Source organism: Lygodium microphyllum, chromosome 18, assembly GCF_053477565.2.
Source record: "Lygodium microphyllum isolate KBCC chromosome 18, Lygodium_microphyllum_v1.1.10, whole genome shotgun sequence".
Taxonomy (NCBI): Eukaryota; Viridiplantae; Streptophyta; class Polypodiopsida; order Schizaeales; family Lygodiaceae; genus Lygodium; species Lygodium microphyllum.
In genome coordinates, this window is record NC_141152.1 from 114,784,413 (window position 1) to 114,810,518 (window position 26,106).

At 41.3% G+C, this 26,106-nt stretch overlaps 1 protein-coding gene across 1 annotated transcript in view; it reads left to right on the forward strand.

Annotated features, from left to right (window-relative positions):
• The first annotated feature begins 373 nt into the window (after window positions 1-373).
• LOC148021274 (pre-mRNA-splicing factor of RES complex protein) overlaps window positions 374-26,106 on the forward strand; it is a 97,275-nt gene continuing 71,542 nt past the window's right edge. The window contains exons 1-3 of the mRNA XM_087699136.1: window positions 374-830; window positions 1,246-1,383; window positions 1,969-3,043. Coding sequence (XP_087555262.1) covers window positions 641-830; window positions 1,246-1,383; window positions 1,969-3,043 — 1,403 coding nt within the window. The 5' untranslated portion in view covers window positions 374-640. The remainder of the gene's footprint in view (window positions 831-1,245; window positions 1,384-1,968; window positions 3,044-26,106) is intronic.

Sequence of the window (26,106 nt, forward strand, 5' to 3'; positions counted from 1 at the left end):
CTTACTATGCATGTAAAAATAATTACTAGTTAGTGTTATTAGGGAAATTAGGTGAGAGACAAACAAAAATCCATCTTTAAATATTTTGCAATATTCCAACTACTCATGCTTGACCTATAATATCATACAACTAATAATAATTATCAAATTGTGATAATAAGAAGAGTTATAATTACTCATTCGTGATATTAGCATACAGCTAATAATAATAATTACTTATAAGTGATAATAATAATAGTAACTATTACTCGTATGTGACAATAATAGCAGCAATAGCAAACACACTCATATAAATGTACGTATGGTTTTTTCAAAAAATAAAAAAATTTCCCCGCTCCTTCTGCCTTGGCCCTTACTGATAAAACTTATTACTCACTCTGGAGCTACTTGTATCGTCGAAAGTGCAACAGAAGAGAGCGAGAACGCACGTCAGAAGAACCGTTCCAGAAGCCGCTTGAGGAGAATTGGCAGCTTCGTTCAAACCGCCATATCTGCTCAGCTCGCTGAATCTTGCGATCGTGACGTAGCCCGTCGTCCGCCTCTTCCTCCATCAATCAGTCGTCTATTGATAACAGGCACAACGTTTTTCTGTTAATTCGGTGACCATGCTTCGCTGTTAGTTAAGAGCTTGCGATTATCCATGGCCTCTTCCCTCCAAGAATACCTGAAACGTTACACCACTGATCCTCATCAATCCGACGACTCCAAGAAGAAGAAGAAGAAAAAGAAGAAGAAGAAGGAAACTGAGCCTTCTCTCACCTTGGTTGATGATGATCCTCTCTGGCAGAAGGAAATCAAGGAGCCTTCTTCTTCCGAGGAAGACGAGCAAGGTAAAACATTGTAACATTGTCTTCATGCTTAGTAAATTTGTTTGTATAAATGCATTTCCACGTATGTTTGATCTTCTCTGTCTGGGCTAGCTTTGTATGTGTCTCAATAATTATGTTATTTTGTATTTGTACAAGGTATCTACTGTGACATACGTTTAAATGTGGTTTTATGTAGATGTGTCCATATTTCTATCTTCTTTGTAATTTGTTCAAGTATCTATGTCCCCAGTTACAATTGTCTTTGTATTTCTACGAGGTATCAATGACGGTATCTACTGTCGATACTTTTGAAACATTGTCTTCATGCTTGGTAAATGTGTTTCTAGAGTGTCTATAATTATGTCTTCCTTGTGCTTGATCTTCTGTGCATTTCCAGCTACTTGCTCTAACACTTACTTTGTTTCAATATGCAAAGATGATGCTCCTCTTGTTATCAAAGATGTGGAAGTCAAAAGAATGCAGAAACTCGAAGCTTTGAAGATGCAACGGCCGTACATCTCAATCTCAGGCGATGGTAGTGGATGGGTCACACTGAATGATGTGCCAAAACAAAGTATGCTTTGATCTGCCCTTGTCCATATTATTACTTTCTTTTCTTGATTCTTTCTTCCACTTCCTCTCACATCTCATTTACATAAGCCCTATCTTTCGGCATTCACATAATACCAGTTCAGCATTGTCTGTTCATAAATGGCTAAGGTTGGTAACTTCCTCAGGCATTCATATCTTCAGAAAGTTTGGTTGGGCCTTTTCTTTCTACAAAGCTGGGGGATCAGCTGCCTTAGGATGGGTGAAAATCATTATTCATAGGTGGGCCATGCACAAAATTGGTATGAGCTGTTGTCCTCGTACAGAAAGTTGCACATTCAAAGCCCTTAAAATGTCTGATTGTTGGCTAAAATACCCTGGATGCTCCTATGTTAGTTGGGTGCATGCAGATTCATAATACCTCTTCCCTGTTTGCCCACTGCATGTCATCGAAAAAGCTCCTATAATCTTGTTTCCGATCAGATTCTTGAAAACATAAATGTTTAAACTCTTTAAAGTTATCAATCAAGACGAGTATGGACTTGATTTATGTGAGATGCTTGTACAAGAAAGTTTTTTTTCAGAAATTTCACGTAATTTTTGATTGCAGCTACACTGCAAAAGGAATATTCAAGTCAGAACAGGCACGACACCCCAGAACCTTTAAGTCCAGCTCGAAAAAGCCTAGAGTCATCAAAAGTTTCACCAGCAAGAAAGATCCTGCATGATAATGTAGATGCATCGCCTATAAGAATGACACTGGATGATGATAAGGATGTTTCACCTGGAAAGAGGCAGTATAATCGTGTGGATTTATCACCTCCAAGAAAGCAGGTGCTACAGAGAGAAGTGTTTTCAAGAAAGAACCCTTCACCTACAAGGAAGTTCAGAGGCTTTGATCCTGATTTGTCACCCCCAAGGAAGAGGAAGGGGAGGCATGACTCACCTGACTCATATCCCACAAGAAGAGAGCATGACACTGACGATTTATTACCCTCCAAATCAAATAAGATAAAACACATCAGTCCTGATTTGTCACCTCCTAGGAGGTGTAAGGGCAGGCATGACTCACCTGATTCATCTCTGCAGCATGATTCTGCAAAGCATGCATCCCAAATGCAGACATTCCCAAGAAAAAGGCAACAAGAGTCACCAGATGTATCACCAGTAAGGAAGCTGCGACATGACAGTCCTGATTTATCGCCTCCAAGAAGAACCAACCTTCATGCTGGAGAAAGAACATCGAGAAAAGATCATCCCAAGGCATCTGAAGTATCCCCTGTAAGGAGGAGACAGTACGACAGCTTGGATTTGTCACCTCCCAGAAAAAGGCGTTCATCACCACAAAGAAGAGCAGCACCAAAAAAGAGCCGACATGATGACATACCTGATTTGTCTCCAGAGAGGAAGGCTCACCCTGACTTAACACCTCCCAGGGATTTATCTCCTCCTAGGAAAAGACTTTCACTGCAGACGAAAACAGAGCCGAGGAAAAGCAGACATGAAACCCCCGATTTGTCTCCAAAGAGAAAGGCTCATCCTGACTTGATGCCTCCCAAGGAGAGTAAATATGAAACTAAGGAAAGTGAAATGGAAAAGAGGAAGTCTAGAACAGTTGCAGGTTTGCAGCATGGACAGCATGTTGCAGAAGAAGTTGAACTCAAGAAGCAAGAAGATGCTAGAAGGTATTTTTTTTGCAAGGTTCCATTTTCACTTGAATTGTTTTTCTTTGCTACAATTTCCAACAGTATTCATAGCAGTATATTGCAGTAAGATCAAGGGCTGTTCTAATCCTTTGATGGTTTCAAACTTAAAAGTGGCCAATTTGTATGTTAATGTTTGTCTGTGTCTAATTATGTTCAATTTTCCACCAGGTTTTGGGTCCATTTGAGATATCACTTCAATTTTCTCTTGTATTATCAATATGCAGCGCAACAAGCTGGTCCACACATTTATTACTTATGTGATTGTGGGTGATGAACACTTATAAAACCATTCAGGTATTCTTGCACTTGTTTGTGTGGATACACCCTTGTAACTCATCAGATTACTCCAAGTGCTGGGTGCCTCTCAAGGCATATAAACAATGCCTTCCCTTCATCTATTATGTGTAGTACTGGATATGCAGAACATGAGGCAACGGACGCTTGCAAACTTCTTCAGGGTCTTTGCATTGCCAACATAGGCTCAACCACTAGTACTGATTCCACTTAGTAGAGGACTGTTTGTGGTTTTTGCAGATAAGGGTGATAGAGCTATGCAAAGCCGGGAGACCATGTCCCTGAGTGAGGAGCTGCCCACGAGACTACCTAAGGATCTAGGCTACTATCTCAACATAGTCGAATGCTGTTGAGGAGATTCACTTCATCTCACTCTTATCATGGAGGAGTTGACTCTAGCACAACCCTATGATAAATCTCATAGATAGTAGGAGAGGCAAGAGCTCTTGTACACTTTTTGCATCATTCTTTTTGCTTAATGTTAGTTCTTATTTTAATGTGTGTATCCATGACAAGACATGCCATGGATCAATTGTGCCCACCAACTTGCTCTCATAGGTCATTTTGGCCCTCGGTAGATTTTATACAACTCTCCCTTTATTTTTACCCTTTTGTATCCTCCACTTGGTCTCTATCCTCAATAATGATACTAGAGTTGCACCTTCAGTCACAATCTTGAATCTCAACCATACAAACCTCCTCACATATATCTTTGCTCTAATGTGTCCTCCCTTATCAATGTATGCAGTCTCATAACATTACCCTAGCATTAATTAATTAATTAATGCTAGTCCCTAGTATTACCACTGATACTTATTTGCCAAACCACTGTCCTAGGGTCAACATAACTATCATAACTTTTGCCTTTGATACTCACTGCATCCTCGGGATCCTTAGTCTGTTACCATGAAATAACTACCATTTGCATCATGTTCTTAAACAACCTTGCACATTTGATTAATAACTTAATCAAATGTTATCAACAAGATTAAAGCATCTCAAAATTTCACATCTCCATGATACTAAAGTTTTAGCCATGTTCGTACATTTTGCATTTTCTTTGTGTAAAGCCTAACATATCTTTGCATGGTATTAGAATTGGTGCTCTTTTAAAGAGTATCCAATGACTATCATGGAGATTTGGTTTGTGTGAGATACACGAATGACATGTAATTGATTCACGATAGCTCAAATGACTCCATCTTTAGATCCTTTGAAGCTTTCTCAAGCTATTCCTTCAATGGAGGCTTTGTTGAGGCATTGTGGTCTTGATTTGGTGGACACACTATCTACTAGCCTTTCTCTAAGGGATCATTCACAACAGCTTAGTTCTTCATCTCATACTTCTTTACAAGGTATATCTTAGTTAGAGCACTTTGTTGACGAGACTGATCATCTCTCAGTCGAGGAAAAACCATCCACTCGGAAACATTAGAAAGTTCGAATTCTTTACAATCAAGCCCAGTGGCAAGTTCATACAATCCTTTGTTATGAGAGTTTGATTTTCTCTATAGTGCTCCTTCAATTATGCGGGAACCGACTTTAGGTCGCCATGGAGAACCAGATTGATAGTGGAGGTGGAGGGGACATGATAGTCATGTCCAAATGTCGGTTGGGGCACAACATAATGAACGGGAGGGTCCAGTAGGTAATGCCATAGAGGCAAACTGCGGTACCAACCGATCCACAGTTGAGTATGTTTGGGATGCACTCCCAGAGGGATAATTCGAAAGAGTGTGTGTGGGAGGTTGAGCCTTTGTTATTGGTGTACCACTCGGAAACGGGTATGTAGAGGTCCTTTTCTCATTTCAGATGAGAAACACACCCATCATTATATGTATTGCGTCGGTCTCATAGGCTACATTGGCCTTTTAGAGACGTTAATACACTCTTTCTTTCTTTCTTGGTATCTGTTGTTTTTTCCTTTTAGTTGAGGTATTATTTATTATTTAATCATAAATTTCTACACTAGTAGTTTGTTTACTTTTTATGATAGGTGGATTGCTACTTTGATGGTTATGCCTTTGCATTCTTGGCTGGCAGTTTCAGGCTTGTCTATGCCACTTGGTCGGTATTGGAGCTCTCTCCCTAGATCAAGTACATGCACATCCTGATTGCCTTGGTGGTGGCTGACTTTTCCTTGCTCTTCCACTTGGGGAGGATTAGGTCTTTCTCCATCCATTCGGTCTATTTGCATGGTGGATTGCTATCATGGTGTTTTTGACTAGCATGGAGCCATCTTTCAAGATTGAGATTTAAGCTTTTCTACTCCAGTTGGTAAGCACAAGAGCCCTCTCCCAGATCGAGTATGGCCATGTCTTGCATACCTAGATGGTTGATTCTTCTTTGGCTATTCCGGCTAAGGGTTGTTAGGTCTACCTTTATTTTCATTATTAGATTCATCTGTTAGAGAGTCATTTCTTGGACAGCAGTGTGCCAAGCAGTACGGCCAGAGTGCCACATCAGCAGCGCAGGATGCCACGTCAGGAGGCAGTGCGGACAGACCAGTTGGACAGGTACCACGTCACGGTCACGGACAGCAGCAGTCGGACTGTTTTATGCAGCCGACCTATTTTTTTGGTCATTTTTGTGGCATTTTTCCATTGCTATTTATAGCAGTTCCAGTCCAACACTTTGATCATCCTGGATCTTGAGATCTGACAAAGACAGCCTGCTGTGACTGATGGCACGCAGGCTGACGGAGATCTAGGTCCTCAATGTGGAGACACTCTCATATATTTTCTCTGCACCCGTGTATATCTCTGCGCTCCTATATAGCATAGTGCACTGTAGATTTTCTGCATTTCATTGTCTTCTCTCTCTCTCTCTCTCCTCTCTGTGTTCACTCTCTCTTAGTCTTGGCCTTTCGCTTCCGCATCGCTGCACTTTGACATGGTATTAGAGCGGTGAAATCGGATTGACTGATTGAAGAACCTACCTAAAGAGGAGATTTCAGCATGACACAAGGCTATATTTTCAGTATTTAAGGACGAGCGGGAGGGCTGCGCATTGGAATAAGACTGAAGCGAGTGTGGGCGTGCGGGAAAGGAGTCAAGTTGGTGAATTTGCTGTAGGCTATTGCTGTTTGAAGGGAAGGAAGGCTGTGTTTTAGGCCTTCCATTGCAGATTTTACCTTTTCATCGCCTCTGGCAACTAAAGAAGGTTCAGGAAGCAGAGGAAAGAGCCCTAACAGGCTATGTTTACACAGTTAGAGGGGGATTGATTTTGTTGTGCAAGCATTGCAGGTGAACATGTCTACAGAGACTGACTTGGAGTTCTAGGCGATCATGGACAGGAAGGTGCTTGTCCTACCGGCTCTTCCATCAAATCAGAAGCTTGATGGTGACAATTATCGCATTTGGCGTGTGATGATGTCGCCCATTTTGGAGTCTTATGATTTGGCGGAGCTTGTGATAGAGGAGATTAACCAGCCATTAGTGAGGGATGAGTCCAAACTCTCTTCCAATGCTCGTGCGGAGTTGACCAAGGCCCAATCTCATTGGGACAAACTGAATGCCAGGATTCGTTCTTTTCTATTTCTATCTTGTACTACAGCGGTGATAGCTCACATCGAGCACTTAACGGTGGCTCGAGAGATATGGCTAGAGCTTGATCAGATGTATAACCGGATGACCTTGATGAAGAGGGTTTCTTTGGAGGTGTAAATGCGACCTTGTCCGTGAATAAATCATCTTCGCTTTGGGAACACATCAACAAGCTTCGGCAACTTCAGATGCAGCTTCAAAATGTGGGAAATCCTATTTTCTCCTAAGACATGGCGATTACTTTATTGTCCTAGTTGTCGCCATGATTCGGTACTTTTTATTCTGCTCTTATTACATCAGGGCGGGAGTCAACTCTTTGGTGGGAAGAGGTGGTTCCTATAGTCTTGGACCAAGAGGAACAATTGAAGGGACAAAATGCTTCCAAATCGGAGGCTTTGGTTGGTCAAGCCTCTCAGAAGAAGGAAAATGATCAAAAGAATAAAAATGAGGACAATAAATCCAAGAAGGACAAGGAGAAGGAATCGACTTGCCATATTTGTGGTAAGACCGGTCATTGGAAGAAGGATTGCCTCGACAAGGACAAGAAGGACACCAAGAAGAAGGACCCGAAGGATTCTGGAGCGATGGTTGTGTCAGGTGTTTTTTTACACTTAGCGGTGATTGAGGACTCTTCACCGAAGACTCCTGATGGTGCAGTGACAGCTCCCCAAGCTCGAGAGTGGATCGTGGATAGTGGTGCCTCATGACACATGATTCCTTCTCCCATTGGTGGTGTTGAGCTAAAATATGCATTATTTGCTGATTAGTCTCTTAAACAACCCCCCAAAACACACTAAAATTGCTATTTTAGAGTAAAACCCCAAAACGGGGAGCGGTTTGAGAAAGTTTAGTCGAAACCCTAATTTTTGGGGCGCCCTTCCACATCTATAAATAGACAAGCTGCCCCCATTCAGCAATCATCCTTGTTTGTAGGTTACACCAGCCCACACACCCTCTGCTGCTGTTGGTGCCCAATTTCCAACATGCAGCCCGCCTCCATTTACTGTCCAGCCATCATCGACTGTGGCCACATCATCTTCAGCCTATCCATTGCTGTAGGCGACAGCTGTCAGCTGTTGGCGACTGCTTCAAACTGTCCCAGACTGCTGTTCAGCCTGCTGTCCATCATCTCCAGGGTTAGCCAGCCTGCGTTTTCAGCATTGCAGGCCCTAACATTCTCAGACATTGTTTCAGCCTGCTGTTTACAGCAGACTGTGGATAGTTTTCAGCCCCCAATCGGTGGTACACTGTTGCGTTTACCAGTTTTCAGCTTCTAGACTGCTGCGTTTTGGTGACCAGCTTGCTGCCATTAACTATTCAGCACTCCTACACTCCGATTGGTGGTCACAGACTTGGGATCCGTCTTTGGTGGATGTCACACTCCGACATTGCTCTGCCCTTGAGCACATTGTACACTCACATTCATTTACAGCATTCATTCATGTCAGAGTTGTGTTCTCTCTCTCCCTTCTTTTGTTTGTGTTTGGGTTTTGAGTTTTGCGTTTAGGGTTTGAGTTTTGCCCTCTGTGTCTGTGTCTATGTCTTTGTGTTTTTGTCGTGGTCGTACACTCTGTGTGTCCTTAGTGCAAGCCCTAGCAGTCTTCTTAACATGGTATCAGAGCCGGTGCTCTTGTAAAGAGTATCCTGCGGATATTGTTGAGAGCTAGTCTTTGTGCAAGGCACACAATACGACTCGTAACCGAATCACAATGTCCTAGACACCTTCTTCTCCAATTCCTATGATGTCTTATCAGGCTTTTCCATCATTGGAGGCCCTGAGACGGCATTATGGACTCGGTCAGGAGGACGACACTCCACCTTTACCAGATTTCACTAACATGACAGAGGAGAACTTTGAGGAGTGCTATCGCAATAAGTACGGTGATGTTTACACCTCTCCTACCAGTTTTGCTACAACATCCGGACCGGTTGGTGAGGCTGGCCACCTCTTTGATCATGGAGAACATACGACATTCTGAACGTCTGGCGATTCATCTTTATCATCTTAGCCAATGTCAGGTTTGTACAATTCTTTTGTGTTGCATGAATCAAAATCCTCGCCTGTTTCTTCTTTTGAGGTATAGGATCCGGATGGCTTTGCATATGTGAACTTCAATAGAGGGGGACTCACGAAGCAGAAGGAATTCAGGTACATCTACAGCTTCTGTTTCATTTGAGCATATCACACACACTTCTCACTTCCCTCCTATCCCATCCTCTTCTATGTCACACCTTGATCATCTCTCATCATCTTTCCAAAATCTTGGATTACACTCCACATCTGCTTCACACACCCTAGGGGTTGGATCTTCCATCTCCGCTCCTAGCACATTTTCCTTCTTCACCCCATTCTCTACCTCTTTGCACCATGGTACTTCGCTAGGGGGAATGCCACCCTTTACCATAGTGCCTCTCACCTTTCAGCAAATAAGCACACCCATAACTCTTGGGTCGACTGTGATGGGCATCCCTCTGACTATCCCCAGCTTCACATTTCCCATGACCACTCATACGCAGGGGTTTCCATCCTCAGTATATGGTGCGTCTTCATACTCTCCTTGGGTTATACCTACGAAAGGATTCCCATCTTCTGCTCCCAGTGTTCCCATCCCACCTCCTTGGGTTCCTCATATGGCTACCATGGCCATGCCGAGTCAGCCCATCCCTACCTATGGATCCACCTTGCACACTACCCGCATGCTTGGTGTGCACACTGGGGCCCATTCCCAAGTGTACTCCACTCCCCCATCCTACCCCTACTACACTTTTTTACACTATCCATCTTCGAGCACTACCACTCCTGTTGCAACGGCCAAGAATACCTTCACGGATAAGACGCGTTTTAACAGGTCAAATTTCACTACTTGGTCAAATTTCATGCAACAAGTGCTTGAGTCTCAGGGTCTTTGGGATCTCGTCATTGGTCTAGAGCCTATGCTAGCTCACCTTGATTACATCCGTCAATGGAGAGTCCGCAATGCTACAGTCAATGTTGAGCTGATACAGGGATTGCTTCCTGATTTTCACTCTCAGTTGCAGCACTTCCCGCTTGCGTCAGAGCGTTGGAGTTACCTTCTCGACCGCTATGCGGCTCGTGATCGTACTCGGCGCATCAATCTCGACTTTGAGCTTCAAGAGTTCTCTCTTAAGGAAGGGGATGATCTGAAAGTCAAGCTGGCTTACTATAGGCGGTTACTTGCCGAGTTTGCCTCTATTGACTCTCCAAAGTCAAATGATGATCAGGTTACATTCTTCTTGAATAAGTTGCCTGCAAAATACTTCGATTTCATTCAACACATCATCTCCCAACCTCAATTGCCAACCTTCTACGAGTTTGAGTGCCAGTTTTTGCGTTACGCAAGGCTGCATGATCAAGTTAAGCAACTGGTTTTTGCTAACTCCAGTGAAAGATGATGTGATGGATAAGTTAGTAAAAGGCATGCGTGACTTGCAATTGAAGCTTGCAAAACTAGAAGAAAAAGGGTGGTCTACAGGACCAAGGGCTCAAACTTGTGAAGGTTTTGTGTGTAGATGTATTTGGTGTGATAGCATGGAGTATGAACATAAAGATTGTGAGGCATATAAAGATGCCTTGGACGAAAATGTGATCCTCTTTAGAGATGGGAAAATTCATTTACATGAGATAGCATTGCCACTGAATCCAAACTTTGGAAAGGGTGGTATACAGAACTAGTAGATGACACGGGTATGAATAATGTATATGTTGTAGTTGGAGTTGTAATCATTGGTTTACAAATTGAAAAAGTTGTTGGTTATGAGGCTATGCTTGACAAGAAAATGGAACTATGGACACATGCCATGCATGTTGCAGAGAGAGGAAAAATTCCTAGAGATGAGAGAGGAAAAATTTCTAGAGTAGTGGTGCTTGAGAGATGAGAGCGATGAGAGAGGAAGAGAATGGGTAAAAGGGAGAATGAAAGTAATTAATGCACGAAGAGTATGTTTTCTAATTTTTATTAGAGCAAGCTGTAATCACAAGGTGCTAAAATAGAGATGTATTTACAATTCAATTGTGCGGCTCCCCTCCCCCTTAAAAAAAAAAACTCGTTATCTTTTTTCGTTTTTAAACGAAGGCGTGAGGGCTAAAGATAAGAAGTATGTTGTGAAGAACGCCCCGCTAGGAATATGGAAAGTGATTCATCTAGTGCTTTCAATCTTGATTCCTTTGATTGAGATGATAGTTGATATGTATGGCCATTTGTCCACCTTATGACTATGAGTAGCTTGATAGTTGACATGAAGTGGGCACCTTACAATGCTTGTTGCAAGTTGACATGAAGTGTTTCCTAGGACACCCACAAGGAATGATGGGATATGGACTATCATTTGTAGATTTAGCAAACATGCCCATTTCATTCTGGTGAGGAAGAAGATAATGGTTGATCATATGGCATGTTGATTCTTGTAGTATATATTGAAGTATCATAGTATGCCAGAGTTGATCATCAGTGTTTGAGATTCTTCAATGACAAGTTTATTTTGGAAGGGTTTGTTTGAGAATGTGGGTATCACGCTAAAATTCTCATCATTCTTACATTCGCAGATGATTGTCAGTTTGAAGAGGCAAATTCCATGGTGTTAGATCTCTTAAGGTGCTATATATCAGAGCATAAGACACAGTGGAAGTAGTATTTGCCATTGGTTGAGTTTGCGTATAACAACATGATGCATAGTTCCATTGGCAAAGCTCCATTTGAGGTTGTTGAGGGTGGCAAAAAATACCATCTATCTTGTATACTAACAATAAGGTCTTTAAGGCTGATCGCTATGCAAAGATAAAGTACACACTTTAGAGATCTTAGGAAAAACAAGAGAAGGTAGTTGATCGCTATAGATGTGCTTTGCAGTTTGCAGAGAGTGATTATGTATTTTTGTAATTTGAAAAGCCAATGCTGAAAAAGATGAAAGGAAGAGAGAGCTTGTATTCGAAGTTGAGTGTAAGATACTGTGGGTCCTTCCCAATGTTGGAGAGGATCAGTGATGTTGTATATTGGCTACTTGGTCTGTAATTTGAAAAGCCAATGCTGAAAAAGATGAAAGGAAGAGAGAGCTTGTATTCGAAGTTGAGTGTAAGATACTGTGGGTCCTTCCCAATGTTGGAGAGGATCAGTGATGTTGTATATTGGCTACTTGGTCTGTTACCAAGAAATAACTACCATGTGTATCACATGTGCCTTACAACCTTGCACATTGCACATTTGATTATTAAATTAATCAAACGTTACTAGCAAGAGCAAAGCATCTCAAAAATTCCACATCCCCGTGATAGACTTGCCTCTTGAAATCCCTACTGCCGTCCTCAATTGCATTGCAATGTGTCAAAGCAAAAGTATATTGCACTAGAATTTCCATAAGGCATCACAATTAACACAATATTGGCCATTAGTGTTCAACCATGCCATATGTCTCACACTTGCTGCAAATTTCAGCCAGCATAAACATAACATAAAACTAAAAAATAGTTTAGTACTGTTGCTAGAAACCCATTGGTTGCATCCATTTCTCATGTTTCTCAATTGTTTTGACTGCCAATAAATTGATATGAAAGGCATTGTGTATCCGCCAATGTGGAGGTAATTTCATCTTGAGGAAGCAGTGGATGTTAAAGGTAATAGTTGTGTGAGTTATGCTAGCTTGGATTTGGATGTTAGTTGGTGTTAGTTTTGGCCCTAGGATAGTTAATTGGCTATTAAGTGTTAATGATAATACTAGGGACTAGGCACTAATTAATCAATATGTGCATTGCCAAGGGTTAATTAGGGCTGGGGACTACTTGGGGTTGCAAATGGCATAGCCAATTAAATTGTGAATGGGCACATTTAATTTTGGGCAAGGTCAGAAGTGTTGAAATCAATTTTCAGAATTAATTATTTCTACAAATTAATTAATTGACTTAAAATTGTTGGAAAATGGGATTAAAAGGTTGTTACTTGACATATAAGGATGATCTGAGTAGACTCATACCATACCTCTTCAAAGCTGAAGCTTGTAATCACTCATGCATCTCCCAACTATAGATGGATGCATTTATCAACATAGTTAATATTATAATTGGTAATAAACTTGGATGTTTGTCTTAAACAAATCTTAGTGCCACTTGCTTCAAAGTTTGGAATAATTCAGAAGAGTAGTGAAATGCTTTTAGTCTTAATGGTGATTGTCAATTTATACTAATCCAATGAGTAAGGCCAAGTTTGTGCGTTATGTTTTATATGTTGGAGCGACGCATCTTGGGGCCAATCCCCGAGGTGTAGGAGAGTCATAGTGAAGCCGCGGCAATCAGCCGAGGGGAGCTTTCTTATGTTTGTGTTATGAGGCACTATGTCTATATCTTATGGGATCTCCCTCTGAGGAGAAGGGAAGGTAAAGGTTGGACTATATATTAGCTACAAATGCTTACCCTTTGGTTCATGGAGTGCAACGCCTTTTTCCAGCAAGTGGTTAGTATTTAGGGAACCTTAACAGAGTTCTGGCACAGTTGCCGCACCTTTCCCCTAAGATAATTACTGATCAAGGTTTTAAGACTTGAGCCTAGGTAAGTCAACGCTCAACTCTATCTAATTTTTCCTAATTAACGTTTCATTCATTCCCTTGAGAGAAGCTCCCAGCTTATTGGGACTACCCATCCGTAGGACGGATTCGTCGAGGATCTCACCCACCTGCTTCTTATAAATGGTTTTATTTAGTTTTCTAATTACCTATTACATTAAGTTATGACATATAAAAGCAACTTCATTAATTAACCCGCTATCATAGGTTCCTTTGTGTAATTTTTAGGGCACAATACAAAGACAGAGAAAATAGTCTTTTGGCAAAATATATTTATTTATTATTTCGCAAAATTATTTACAATAATTTTCCCCTTCTACCTATGCAGAAGATAAACTTCTGTTCATCGGAAAATCCATTCTGTCTATGCAGAAGAAAAGAAACCCTCCAAGATTTTCATCCCTTCACTAGTACTGAGGACTTCAGGATTCCATCCTGATTCGTGTGAGGGTTAGATACTTCCTAGGAGCGATCAAGAGATTTACAGCTAGAGTCCCCCTGGCACTTCCGCCTCCTCCTGCTTAACAGATTTCTCACCGAGCAACCTCTCACCGTCAGGGCCGGTCCAAAGCTTCTCATGGGGGTACAAAATAATTTCCCTTAGAGCAGGGTTTTGCGTCTAGTCGTAGAGGAGGCATGGCATGATCTTTGCTTTTATTATCCTGATTATATATTTACAATTAGATCTAACTACTGCAAGCACAATCAATCTTTCTTGTGTGCAACCATCAACGCATGCACAAATAAAAAAGAAACAACAGCAAGTGTTTTTAGCATAGGAAGCAGCCCCACCCAAATTCAAGGTTTCTCTTTTAAGGTCTCACCTCATTCTTAGGGTTACGCTTCTTACTTGCAACTCTTTTTCGGGATCCGCATGTTATTTTTTGAATCTGAAGTCTATTTTATCTTTATGAAAAATTTGGTATTTCCTTCTTAAAAGATAATATGGGCATTTATACCTATGGCAAGCAACTCATGTGTTACCCTGCCTTAACCTGCGCTTAGCAGGATTTCAAATGCTTTACCAAGTCTGTTTATACTTTAGGATTTGTATCAACAAATTCTTATCAATGTTCAACAAGTCTTACAAACTTTTGATATTTATTTAATTTTCTGATATTGATAGTTTCAGGGTTGTCGAGTATTTCATAGTTGTCTTTGCTTCAACATTCTCGATATTTTAGGTTAGGTTTTCTTGCTGATTCATACGTGGGTCAACTCATGATATTGACGCTCTCACTAATATAATCATTAATATTAAAATTGCATGTGTTCTCAGTAAGAAAATAATTTTTATTTTATTCTACTTATATTATATGGTTTAATTGACGATGTTTGACCATTTATCGAAACTTTTAACATTATCCAAAAAGAACAATTTTCATTTAGCTATGTCCCAAGTGCAATGTTGATTGTTTTTTTGAAAACTTTATTCTAGGCAATGCAAAAATCATAAGTGCAAATTTTCTTTCATATTTTAGACATCGAATTATATTACTACACACCTAATTTATGTGCGTGTAGTATATATTTTTCTATACAAATTTCTATTGATTTAATGCATTGATTATTTCATGATATTATTTAGACGATTTTTTATAAATTATTATAAAGCTCATATACGTCATTTTATCATCAGCAAAATGAAATAGAGATAGTCACTTTCAAGGAAAAATGTTAAAATATTCCCTTTCTTCCCATGCAATGGAGAGAAGGTTGTTTTGGAGTTGAGAGAGACTCATTCAGTGCATTCAGTCTGTGGGAGAGAGTGAAGGTGCCGTTGATAAGTTTTTGAGCTGCGAGACAGCCATTTGCTGGAGCTACTGCATCATTTGGGCTCGAGGCAGTAGTAGGCACTTGCATTTATTGTAGATTAGAGCAGGCAACGAAGATTTTGTCTCTTCTTAGCAATCTCTCACCTTCTCTAGTCTATTCTTTGAGTATCTCAACATTTCTCAGCTATTTGAAGATTTTCTCAGCCATATTTGGTGGAGAGCAGTGAAATTTCTATTGTAAGCCCTAATCCTCAGTAGAAATTAGGGTTTAGCAGCCACCTTGGGATCCATGCCAGTAGTTAGAGGTATTGTACATAGAAATCAGTAGTTGGAATTTGAGGGATTGCCAGGGATTTTAGATGCCATTCCATGCCATTTGGTTTGGGGCAACATTTGATTAGTTTGTGGTCTAGTTTGTACAAGTCTTGGGTGAAGGTAAAGGGGCAATTTGCACGACTGGCTTGGTGATTGTTTGTGACAGCATGGGGCTTTTGGATTAGCGGAGGAGATCAATAAATCTTGAGTTGTACTTCATCCAATAGCAATACAAGTTAAAGAAATACCGCAAGGGGTGCCAATTTTGGGGCCAATAGGGTGTCCAATGTCCAAGAATGTTATGGTAAAGTGTGCAATTTAGTTTATGATTTATTGTTAATTGCTGAAAATTAAGTGCTTGATTAGGATTTTGCCACCCTCTTGGAGAAGAAAGGTTGGTTTTTCTTGCCCTTTGGTGTTGAGAACGATGCTAATTGTGATGGTTGGCTGTTGACAATGTGGGTCTAGGCTCGCCACTGTCCTTGAATTTGGTTGTCATCACCCTGTCTCTGTTGCTAGGGTTTATCCAACTAAGGGGCGGGGGTTTGTGTCTTTTTGGGTTGTGTGCCTTTGGCCTTTGATGGATACTCATTGTCAAAATGACCAGCCTTTTGACAATGTTTGCACTACTAGCATTTCTTTTTGTACATTTTGCCACATGGGTTTCTATTGGCCTAGGCGTGGAGCAATTGTGTGATTAATTTAATAGAAAGTGAATGAGAATGAAATAATTAATTGATGCATTATGATACTTGATCACAAATTAGAAGCAATCTATTAATGAGTGCGATAGAATACAATGCTCAAAGCAATCAAAATGAATAATGCCACACTTTGTGTGCTAATGAGGCACAAAGTGTTTTTTTATAATAAAAAATGAAACCCTAACAGCTTAACTGTCATAGGAAACCCCTATAATAAACTAACCCTAGTGTTGTTGAGTGCCTAGGATACTAGTGTCACATAGTGGCCAGGACACTAGGGGCAACAATTGCATTTAATGATAATTTAAATGCCTAGGGAGCTCGGATCATGGATCAAAGGGCTTCAACATGTAGCGTGTGAGATGGCCTATAGTTTCAAGGATGACTTGGACTTTCCTTGGGTCTCATGAGGTTGGCTTTGGTTTTGATTTTGTCTTTGATTTTGATTTTGACTTTTCTTTCCTTGTTGTGGTCCTTGTTGTCCACTCTTTGAGGAAACAACAAGAGCCCTCTCTATGGAGGAAGCACTTTGAAGAACTATGAAGTATCGTAGGATAAGGAGGATAGTAAGGATAGAGAGGGGGATAGGGTTGGTTGGTAGAAAAAGTCAAAGAGGGACCCATAGCTACCTATGGCGTAGGTACGGGGGCTCTCAAACTCTGCTCAATTATCGACGGCGGGCGAGGCACATGAGCATAACTAGATGTCCCACTAGGAATTGCCATGGAGGCAAATTGTGGTAGCAATTGGTCGACACTTGGGTAAGCAGGGGTAGGAATCCCATGTAGGGTGTAACCCAAGTGTGTAGGAGAGAGGCTAAGCCTACCCCAAAGGTACATGAACACAACCGGAAAAAGTGGGTCTGAAGCACAGCTAGAAGGATCTTTGGTGTGTTGGAACCTTGCGGAGTTGGCAATGAATGCCACTTCTCCTCAGTTCTTAGTATAGACCATTTCAAGGATTGAGTAGCTATGGAAGTCTTCGATGCCATCTTCCCTTTTGTAATTTTTACTTCTGCGATGAGATTTTCGATCAAGGGCCTAGGTTTCTTTAGTGAGTATCTAGCTTTGATACCATAAAAAGAAATGCTCTACCATAGAAAACACAAAAACAATTGTAGAACAAACACACAAACTGAGAAAGAACATAGTTAGTGTTAGGGTAGCTTAGAGACAATGAACACAATGAATAATGAATAATGAATAGAATACAATACTTGATGCAATGAACACACTAAAAAGTGAAAAATATTGACCCCCCAACTCTCATGTCTTCAGGACAGGGGCAGAGAGTATGAGCTAGAGATTGTTGTACTCTTGATGGCTCCGGAAATGCAGCAAGGCAGCCTTTGTGAGTGTTTGGTAGTAGCAAACGTAGCAATCGATGCTGGATTAGAGAAGCCAGGTAGTAGGATGGCTGGAAATGGCAAACGAAGTCCAAGATGACGACATGGCAGCAAAACACAGCACAGGAGTGACCAAATGGCAGTAGATGATCAAAACACAACCTTTTGAGTCGCATTTGTGGCTGGGCGGCAGTTGGCTTGTGAAAATGCAGCCAAAAAAACAGCTGCTAGCGGTAGGTGACAGCCCTTGGCAGGTCCATGCAGGCTGGAATGTGATGGACAACAGTAAACACAGCCTTTTGTGCTAGCTGAATGCGGGCCACAGGAGATAGGAGTAGGCACCAGCAATGCTTGGCTGGACAGCAGCTGAACAGAGGCTGGAAAGTGGAGAAATCTATGGGAAAAGGCTAGACAGTAAGTGCCTAATGATGGTAGACAATAGTGGGCAATGTAACCAGCCTTCCTCCTCGGATAGGGTGGTAAATCCTTGATTACAACTTAATTACAACAGCAAACAATTAATGCAAATCTGAAAATACAAATTTACCTATTGATATTGGACAATGTACACCCGATTGGCCCTAACATTGGTGCCCCTTTCGGTATTTCTTTAGCTTTATTGAAAAAAAGTTGGCTTACAATGGGATTCTCCCAATCCCTTTCGGTATTTCAACTCCCCTTGGTGTCCAGAGTGACCAGCAAGTCTTCAATCCATTTTGCCCCTTGATTCGGGCACTCAATTGGCCTTCACCCACTTTATAGACGATGGAAATGCCCCAAATTCAATGGTTGCCTAGTCCTCCACCTGAATTCAGCTGAAATTCACCTTTAGCCTTGTTGAATCCAAGTCTTGGAGCTTCCAATTTCTGGCATGCTTCCCAAGGCTGCTGCTAAACCCTAATTTCTGCTGTAAATTAGGGTTTACAACATAGAAATTTGCAATTTCTCAGCCTCCAAGGGTCCAAATGTTGAGATATTTGGAGCAAGGTTGTGAAATGGCTGGGAGATAAGAGGGAAAGCCGTAGAGAGAAAATTCAAAGTTTTGTTGCGAAGAATGACTGAAAATCAGTCAAGTGTAGTTGCTGCCCTGCCACAACAACATGTAGATGCAAAGAACTAAAGAAAATCAGTCATTTATTGCTGCTGCTCTGCCTCGACAACTTGTAGATGCTGTCTCTTGTTGATGATTGGTCTTCTTTAGCCAAGGGTAGATGCTGTCTCTTGTTGATGATTGGTCTTCTTTTGCCCTTGGCTACCTTAGAAGGTCCTCCAACGGCTGCAAATCAAACTAGCAACCTCCCCTCCCTCTCTCTTGCAGGTTGAATTTATAGAAATGTCTCTCTCTAGCTTCTAAAGACATTTTTCAATCTTACACGGGCATTTTTGACAAGTGGCAGCCTTTCCAAATGGTTTTTCCAGCATTTTTCAGAATTACATATTAATTTTTAGTTTTTAAATATTAAAAATTAATCTAATAATTATTTCGGTGCCCTGAAAAATAATATGACTGGCCAATAATTAAATTGGCTAGGCAACTTTCATTCCCGAGTGTCTTTACGCTATCTTTGACCATTAGATTGGAGTTACGTACCATTAAACGCCACTTCTTTAGTGTCACCAATTGATACTTATGGCCAAATGGATGACCCATGGCAACAATTGACACCAGATACCACCAAATACCTGTGCGGCATAACTTATAGTAACTTTTGCCTTTGACATCTCGTGATTTCTTTGGGTCCCGGGCTCGTAAATTTACTTAAACTCGAGTTGTACCTCTCATGTGCAAAATTTACTTAATCACGTGATTAGAAATTAATCCACATGTTAAGTGAGGTTTCAAAAATACATGTCCTCATGACAGGGTAGATTCGATTGAGATATTCTCGTTGAATGGGACGTGAACAATACAATTTTGACACTTGTAAGCTACAAAAACGAGATTATAGCTGAGTGGAGGACAATATGCCTATTTATAAAACCCACAACAAAGAACATTGGGAGAATGGAAATCAGGCTCCCCTCCTAGCTATAAAGCCAAATGGATTCACCTTGAGCATGGGAGCCAATAGCTTAGTAGGTCACAACCATGTCCCAAGAGTTGGTGTTGCATATTGCTAGCCCACACCGTCCGATGTATGGATGCGTCAGTCTATGGGCCAAGAGTTGAATAGTGTTGATCACACCATCATGTTCACAATATGTCTTTGAGTCTTGTAAACATGACTCAATTGCACTAACTCTAAAGCATTGCTAGTGCATTCACACTAGTACCCATTCCAAGGATGTAACATCGACAAATACATCGAATCCTTGGTTTTCATTTCTCCTAGCTATTTGTCGTTCCCTAGATATTTGTTTTCTATTAGATGCTCTTTATACTACTTGAGAAACATGATAGTTCCTTGAGATTTAGATGTATCTTTTTTGTCTTATAGGTTGATTTGGCTTGTTGTAGAAGGCAATCTCACACACACACACACACACTCTCTCTCTCTCTCTCTCTCTCTCTCTCTCTCTCTCTCGTGCGCGCATGCTCGGTGGTTGTGTTCTACCTTTGCCTGCATTGCATCTGCCCCTACCTTAATGTGCCCCACCCCGCCCTGCCCCACTGTAGTGTTGGGATAAAGGCCCTTTATTCACCTCCATGTATAGTATATGTGTATTATTTAGTTATACATCTGAATGCACCCTTACGTGCCCTAAATATAAATGCATTTTATTCTTTATGTATCAACACATTGTTGATACATCCGAAAATTGAATCGTACTCACTCACTCACTCTCTCTCTGTGTCACTCTCACACCTGTTCACTCCTTCAGCTATTGCACACACTCAACAATTGGTATCAGAGCTTCCGGTACAAGACCGACAGGTTGTATAGGTGCTTGCGATTGGTTGTAGGCAACGGAGGAACCAGCGTGACATTCCACGAGTGACATGGCGACAGGCGTGTAGACAGCTGGATTTCGTGTCCAGTAGGGAGTTGGGGCGACCACGCTGTTGACCAGCGACCAGTGGGGACCAGAAGGGAGTCGGATTGACCACTTTGCCAACTAGCGATTAGCGGGTGTGAACTAGGCGATGGCTATAGAGAGTCGGGTGCACCAGGCGTGATAGGAGCATGTGACGGTCAACGAGGCAGGCAACAAGCATGACAGGTGTCAATTGCGCCTGTCATGTGACGCGACGGGTCAACGGACACACCCCCCTGGGTGAATTTTTCAAAAGAAATTTAAAAAAAATCTATAATTTCTCAATTACTCCCCTTGCCTTAATAGGGATTCACGCGTGGTAGCACAGATTACAGATCTGTGCAAATGTGGCCCAAAAATTTGGGGCTTTTTCCTATTTTGGGAATTTCGCCAAATTTGTCGGAATTTAGCTCATTCGAGTAAAATTTCCTAACATTGGACCACGAAAAATTGAGGCTTTTCATGTTCTGCTGAAGTTTTGCTTAGCTGGGTCAGATTGGTTGACATTTATGCATTGTTGGACTTGGAATTTTGGCATTTTGTGCAGATTTGATAAATTTCTGCAACATTTTCTCGTGTAGTGGCTGGTTTATGTAAAAACAATAGAGATTTATTACTATTTGGGCACGAACAATAGTGTATTTTGCTGGTTCAGTTTGTGCTCCTACAGTTTAGTGCATTTACTCTTGTGTTCGTGACAAAAATGGCTGCAACTTCTTCAAGTTCTGACAATAAGAGTTTGATGGAAATCAAACGGTTTGATGGTTAGGGCTTTGACCTTTGGAAAGACCGTATGTAGGGCATATTGTTCTTAAAGGATTGTGAGGATGCTTTGCAAGAAGATAAACCCGCACAAATGTTTGATGCAGATTGGGCCAGAGCTAATGAAAGGCTGTGGCTTACATAAAGATGGGTGTCACTGATGACATTTTGGCAGACATTAAGGGCTTAGATACTGGTTATGCAATAACTACCTATGAGATCACCACACCTGTTAATCAGGTGCATTTAATGCACAAGTTGGTGAATATGCGACTGGATGAGTCCAAGTTTGCAATTGAGCACTTGAGTGTATTTACCGGCATTTTAAATCAGCTCAAGGATGCCAATTTGGATTTTGATGATAAGTTGAGGGCGATATTTTTGATCATGACATTACCCAATTCTTGGGAGACCTTGGTGGTTTCAACTTTCTCTCAGCAATAACTCCAATCTCTCATATGATGGTGTGAGGGGTTCAATCTTGAATGAAGAAATTAGACGTAAGTCTAGTGGAGAAGGTAGCAACTCAGCTTATAATGTTAGAGGCAGGGTTGAAAAGAAAAATGCAAATGCTGGACAGAGAAACAGAAACAAGAGCAAAGGAAAGGAAAAGAGTGATATTACTTGGTATCAGTGTGGTCAGAAGGGCCACAAGAAGCTTGATTGTAGATACTACAAGAAGGAACAAGAGAGAAAGAAGAATGCAGGTGACAAAAAGAAGAAAGAGGATAAGACAGATGCATTTGAGGTAGTCAAAGGCAAGAAAAAGGTCAATGTAGCCTCCAATGTAGTCAAAGAGGAGCTTTCGGATATAGAGGCTGTTGTATTATGTGCAGTTGATTATGATGCCCTTGTATGTCACATGCAAGATATACAGAATACCAATGCTGATGTGATTGATGCACTTTTATCAGTTGATGATGGTGTTACTCAGACTTGGATTGTTGACTCTGGTGCCTCTTTCTATGTAACTCCTTGCTTGGAGTCTTTTGCTATATTCAAGCAGGTAGTTATGGAAAAGTATACCTTGGAAATAACCATGCTTGCAGCATTGATGGATCGACACTGAACACTTGTCTTTAGATAACGGGCAAGAGCTTGTATTGAAAGATGTCAGATATGTGCTTGGCATCAAGAAGAGTTTACTATCTGTTGGTCAGCTTGACTTGCATGGTTATACTACACTATTTGGTGGTGGTTTGTGGAAATTGAAAAAGGGTTTCATGCTGATTGTAAAAGGAACCAAGAAGGGCGCTTTGTATTGTTTGCATTGTAAAGCTTTGAATGGCAAGTTTCTTGCAGTTGCTTAAATAGGTTGTCATTTGGAGTTGTGGCATAAGAGATTAGGCCATATGAGCCAGAAAGGACTTGATGTCATTACCTCTTTGAAGAGGGTTGATGGAAAAGGCTATAAACTTGACTTTTGTAATGATTGTCAGTTTGGAAAGCAAATGAAAAATTCCTTTTACTCTGGTGTCTCTCGTAAGTCCAATGTCTTGGACTTGGTCCATTCTAATGTATGTAGTATGTCCGTGAAATCGTTGGGTGGTGCTGTATATTTTATCTCTTTTATTGATAATTGTTCCAGGAACATTTGGGTTTATTTGTTGAAAAAGAAAAGTCAAGAATTTGCTGTTTTTAAAACTTTTCATGCATTTGTGATCACTCAGATAGGTAGAAAGCTAAAGTGCTTGAGAACTGATAGTGGGGGTGATATAATAGGACTTTATGTGAAAGAGTGCAGTGCATGCTGTTCATTGCTAATCTCCCTCATGAATTTTGGGGAGAGGCACGTAAAACCGAGGTTCACATTTGCAATCGCTCTCCAAACAGGTTCTTAAATAATGGCATCCTCGAGGAGGTTTGCTTTGGCAAATTGGCCTCATATGACCATTTACGGATATTCGGGTGTGACACTTTTGTGTATGTTAGAGATGAGCTAAGGAGCAAACTTGACCCAAAATCCACCAAAGGCATTTTCATGGGCTATGGTGATGAGGGTGAATTTGGCTATAGAGTGTGGTTACCTTAGTCCAATAAAATTATTCGCAGTCGTAATGTTGTGTTTAATGAGGCAAAATTGCTGAAAGGTACTTTAGCCTCTAATGAAGGCATGAAAAAGATCAAATTTCAAGATTTGTAGCCACCTATTACTTCAAATGATGAGCCTCATGATATTGCACCATAGGTTGAAACTGATGATCAGCTGGTTATTTTTGAGCTAGATGATGATGGACAGTAAATAGAAGCACAAGGAGGTCATGGACAACCAGATAGACTTGCTGTTTATGAAAATGCAGGTGTTGGTAATGAAAATGAAGGTGCTGTATAGCATAAACAACATGCTGAAAATGGTTTACAACAGCCAATAAATGCTGCAAATAATATACTTTCAAATGTAGACCCAGTTCTTGAGAATGTAGATTATTGGGTATGCAGGTCTACACGCTTAAGAAGGTAGCCACATAGGTATGACTCCTCCTTGCATTATGTGATGCTTACAGATGAGGGTGGGCCTCTTACATATAAAGAGGCCAAGTCGTGCAAATTCATCAGTAAGTGGAAGCTAGCTATACAGGAAGAGATTAAATCTCTGTATGGCTAATGATACTTGGGATCTTGTGTCATTACCCAAAGGAAGGAAGCCTCTTCCAAACAAATGGGTTTACAAAGTAAAGATAGTTGATGGGAAACCCAAGTACAAGGCAAGATTGGTTGCCAAAGGGTATGCATAGAAGGAAGGGATTGACTTCCAAGAGGTCTTCTCACTTGTTGTGAAGATGACCACTCTACGTGTGCTTTTTGCTCTCACTATTGTATTGGGCTTAGAGCTGTACCAAATGGATGTGAAAACAACTTTTTTGCATGGTGACATTGATGAGGAAATCTACATGAAACAGCTCGTGGGCTTTGTAGTTCCTGGAAAAGAGTAGTTGGTGTGTAAACTAAAACGCGGCTTATATGGGCTGAAGCAAGCACCATGGCAATGGTACAAAAAGTTTGATACTTTTATGCTCTCTCATGGGTTTACATGCAGCCATGCAGATCATTGTTTGTACATGAAAAAGGATACAGATGGCAGCCCCATCATACTTGTTTTGTATGTGGATGTTATGTTGCTAGCTGGGAAAAGAAAGACTAGCTTGGATGCTCTCAAAGATGAGCTGAAATCAGCTTTCTCCATGAAAGATTTGGGGAATGCAGAGCATAGATTAGGCATGAGGATTCACAGGGATAGAACACATAAATTGTTGTTTTTGTCTCAAGAAAAGTACATCTAAAAATATTAGACAGATTTAACATGGCTGAAGCTAAGCCTTTTGGGGTGCCTTTACCTCCATACCTTAAGCTTAGTAAAGCCAACAACCCAAAAGATAATGTGGAAGCCACTGCTATGAAGGGAGTTCCTTATGCATCAGCATGTGGCTCTCTTATGTATGCAATGGTTGCTACTCGTCGAGACATTACTCATGTAGTGGGAGTTGTCAGTAGGTTTATGTCAAATCCTGGCAAACCACATTGGGAAGTTGTTAAGTGTATTCTTCGATACCTAAAGGGTACACAAAGAAAGTGTATTTACTATGGGTAGGGTGCAGTTAGTTTGCAGGGTTATTGTGATGCAGATATGGTAGGTGACTTGGACACTTGCAAGTCCACTAGCGGGTATGTCTTTAGAGTTGCTGGTGGGGCCATTTCTTAGTGCTCCAAGTTGTAGAACATCGTAGCACTGAGTACTACTGAAGCTGAATACATATCAGCTAGTGAAGCTTCTAAGAAAGCTATATGGTTGAGCAAACTTGCAGAGGATCTCGACATGTCTATGAGTACTCCAGTGTTGGGATGTGATAGCCAGAGTGTTGTGTATCTGGCTAAGAATGCCATGTATCATTCACGCAAAAAGCATATAGATGTGCGATATCACTTTATCAGATAGATTTTGGAAGATGGTGTAATCAAATTGACCAAGATCAAAACACATGACAACCTTGCAGATGTTCTCACTAAAAGTCTAAGCAAGACTCTAGCATGAGGATTGCATACGACTAGTGGGAGTTGGTTAGGGGTTCACTTCGGACCTTTAAGTGGGAGGTTGTTGGGATAAAGGCCCTTTATTCACCTACGTGTATAGTACATGTGTATTATTTAGTTATACATGTGAATGCACCCTTACGTGCTCTAAATATAAATACATTTTATTCTTTGTGTACCAACACATTGTTGGTACATCGGAAAATCGAATCGTACTCTCTCTCTCTCTCTCTCTGTCACTCTCACTCACCTGTTCACTCCTTTAGCGTGCTGTGTGCTCTCTCAACATGCAGTTGCCTTGCCTTGCCCTGTTGTCTTGTTCTGCCCTTGCCTTCATTGCATTCACCTTCGCCTTGCTGTCCTATTCTGTCCCTTGACTTGCCTTGTTCCTCCCCTTCTTGACCTGCCTTGCCTTGCCCCAACCTGCCCACCCTCACCCTCATGTTGCCCTGCCAGGCCTTGCCCCCTTGCCCTGCCCTAACTTGCCTCGTCGTGACCTGCCCATGCCCTTGTCCCATCCTAACTTGCTTGCCCCTCCTTGATCCAACTTGTCTCGTCCTTGCCCTTGCCCCAACTTGAAGGCCGACATGACTTGACCTACCTCCCTAACTTGATGTGCCCTCGGCTGCGTTGCGCTTTGTAAATCCCTACTAGAGAGGACTCAAGGGAGGAGAGGGGACATCCTTGGGAGCATGATTTGCGAGCCTCCCCTCTTCAGCAATAGCAG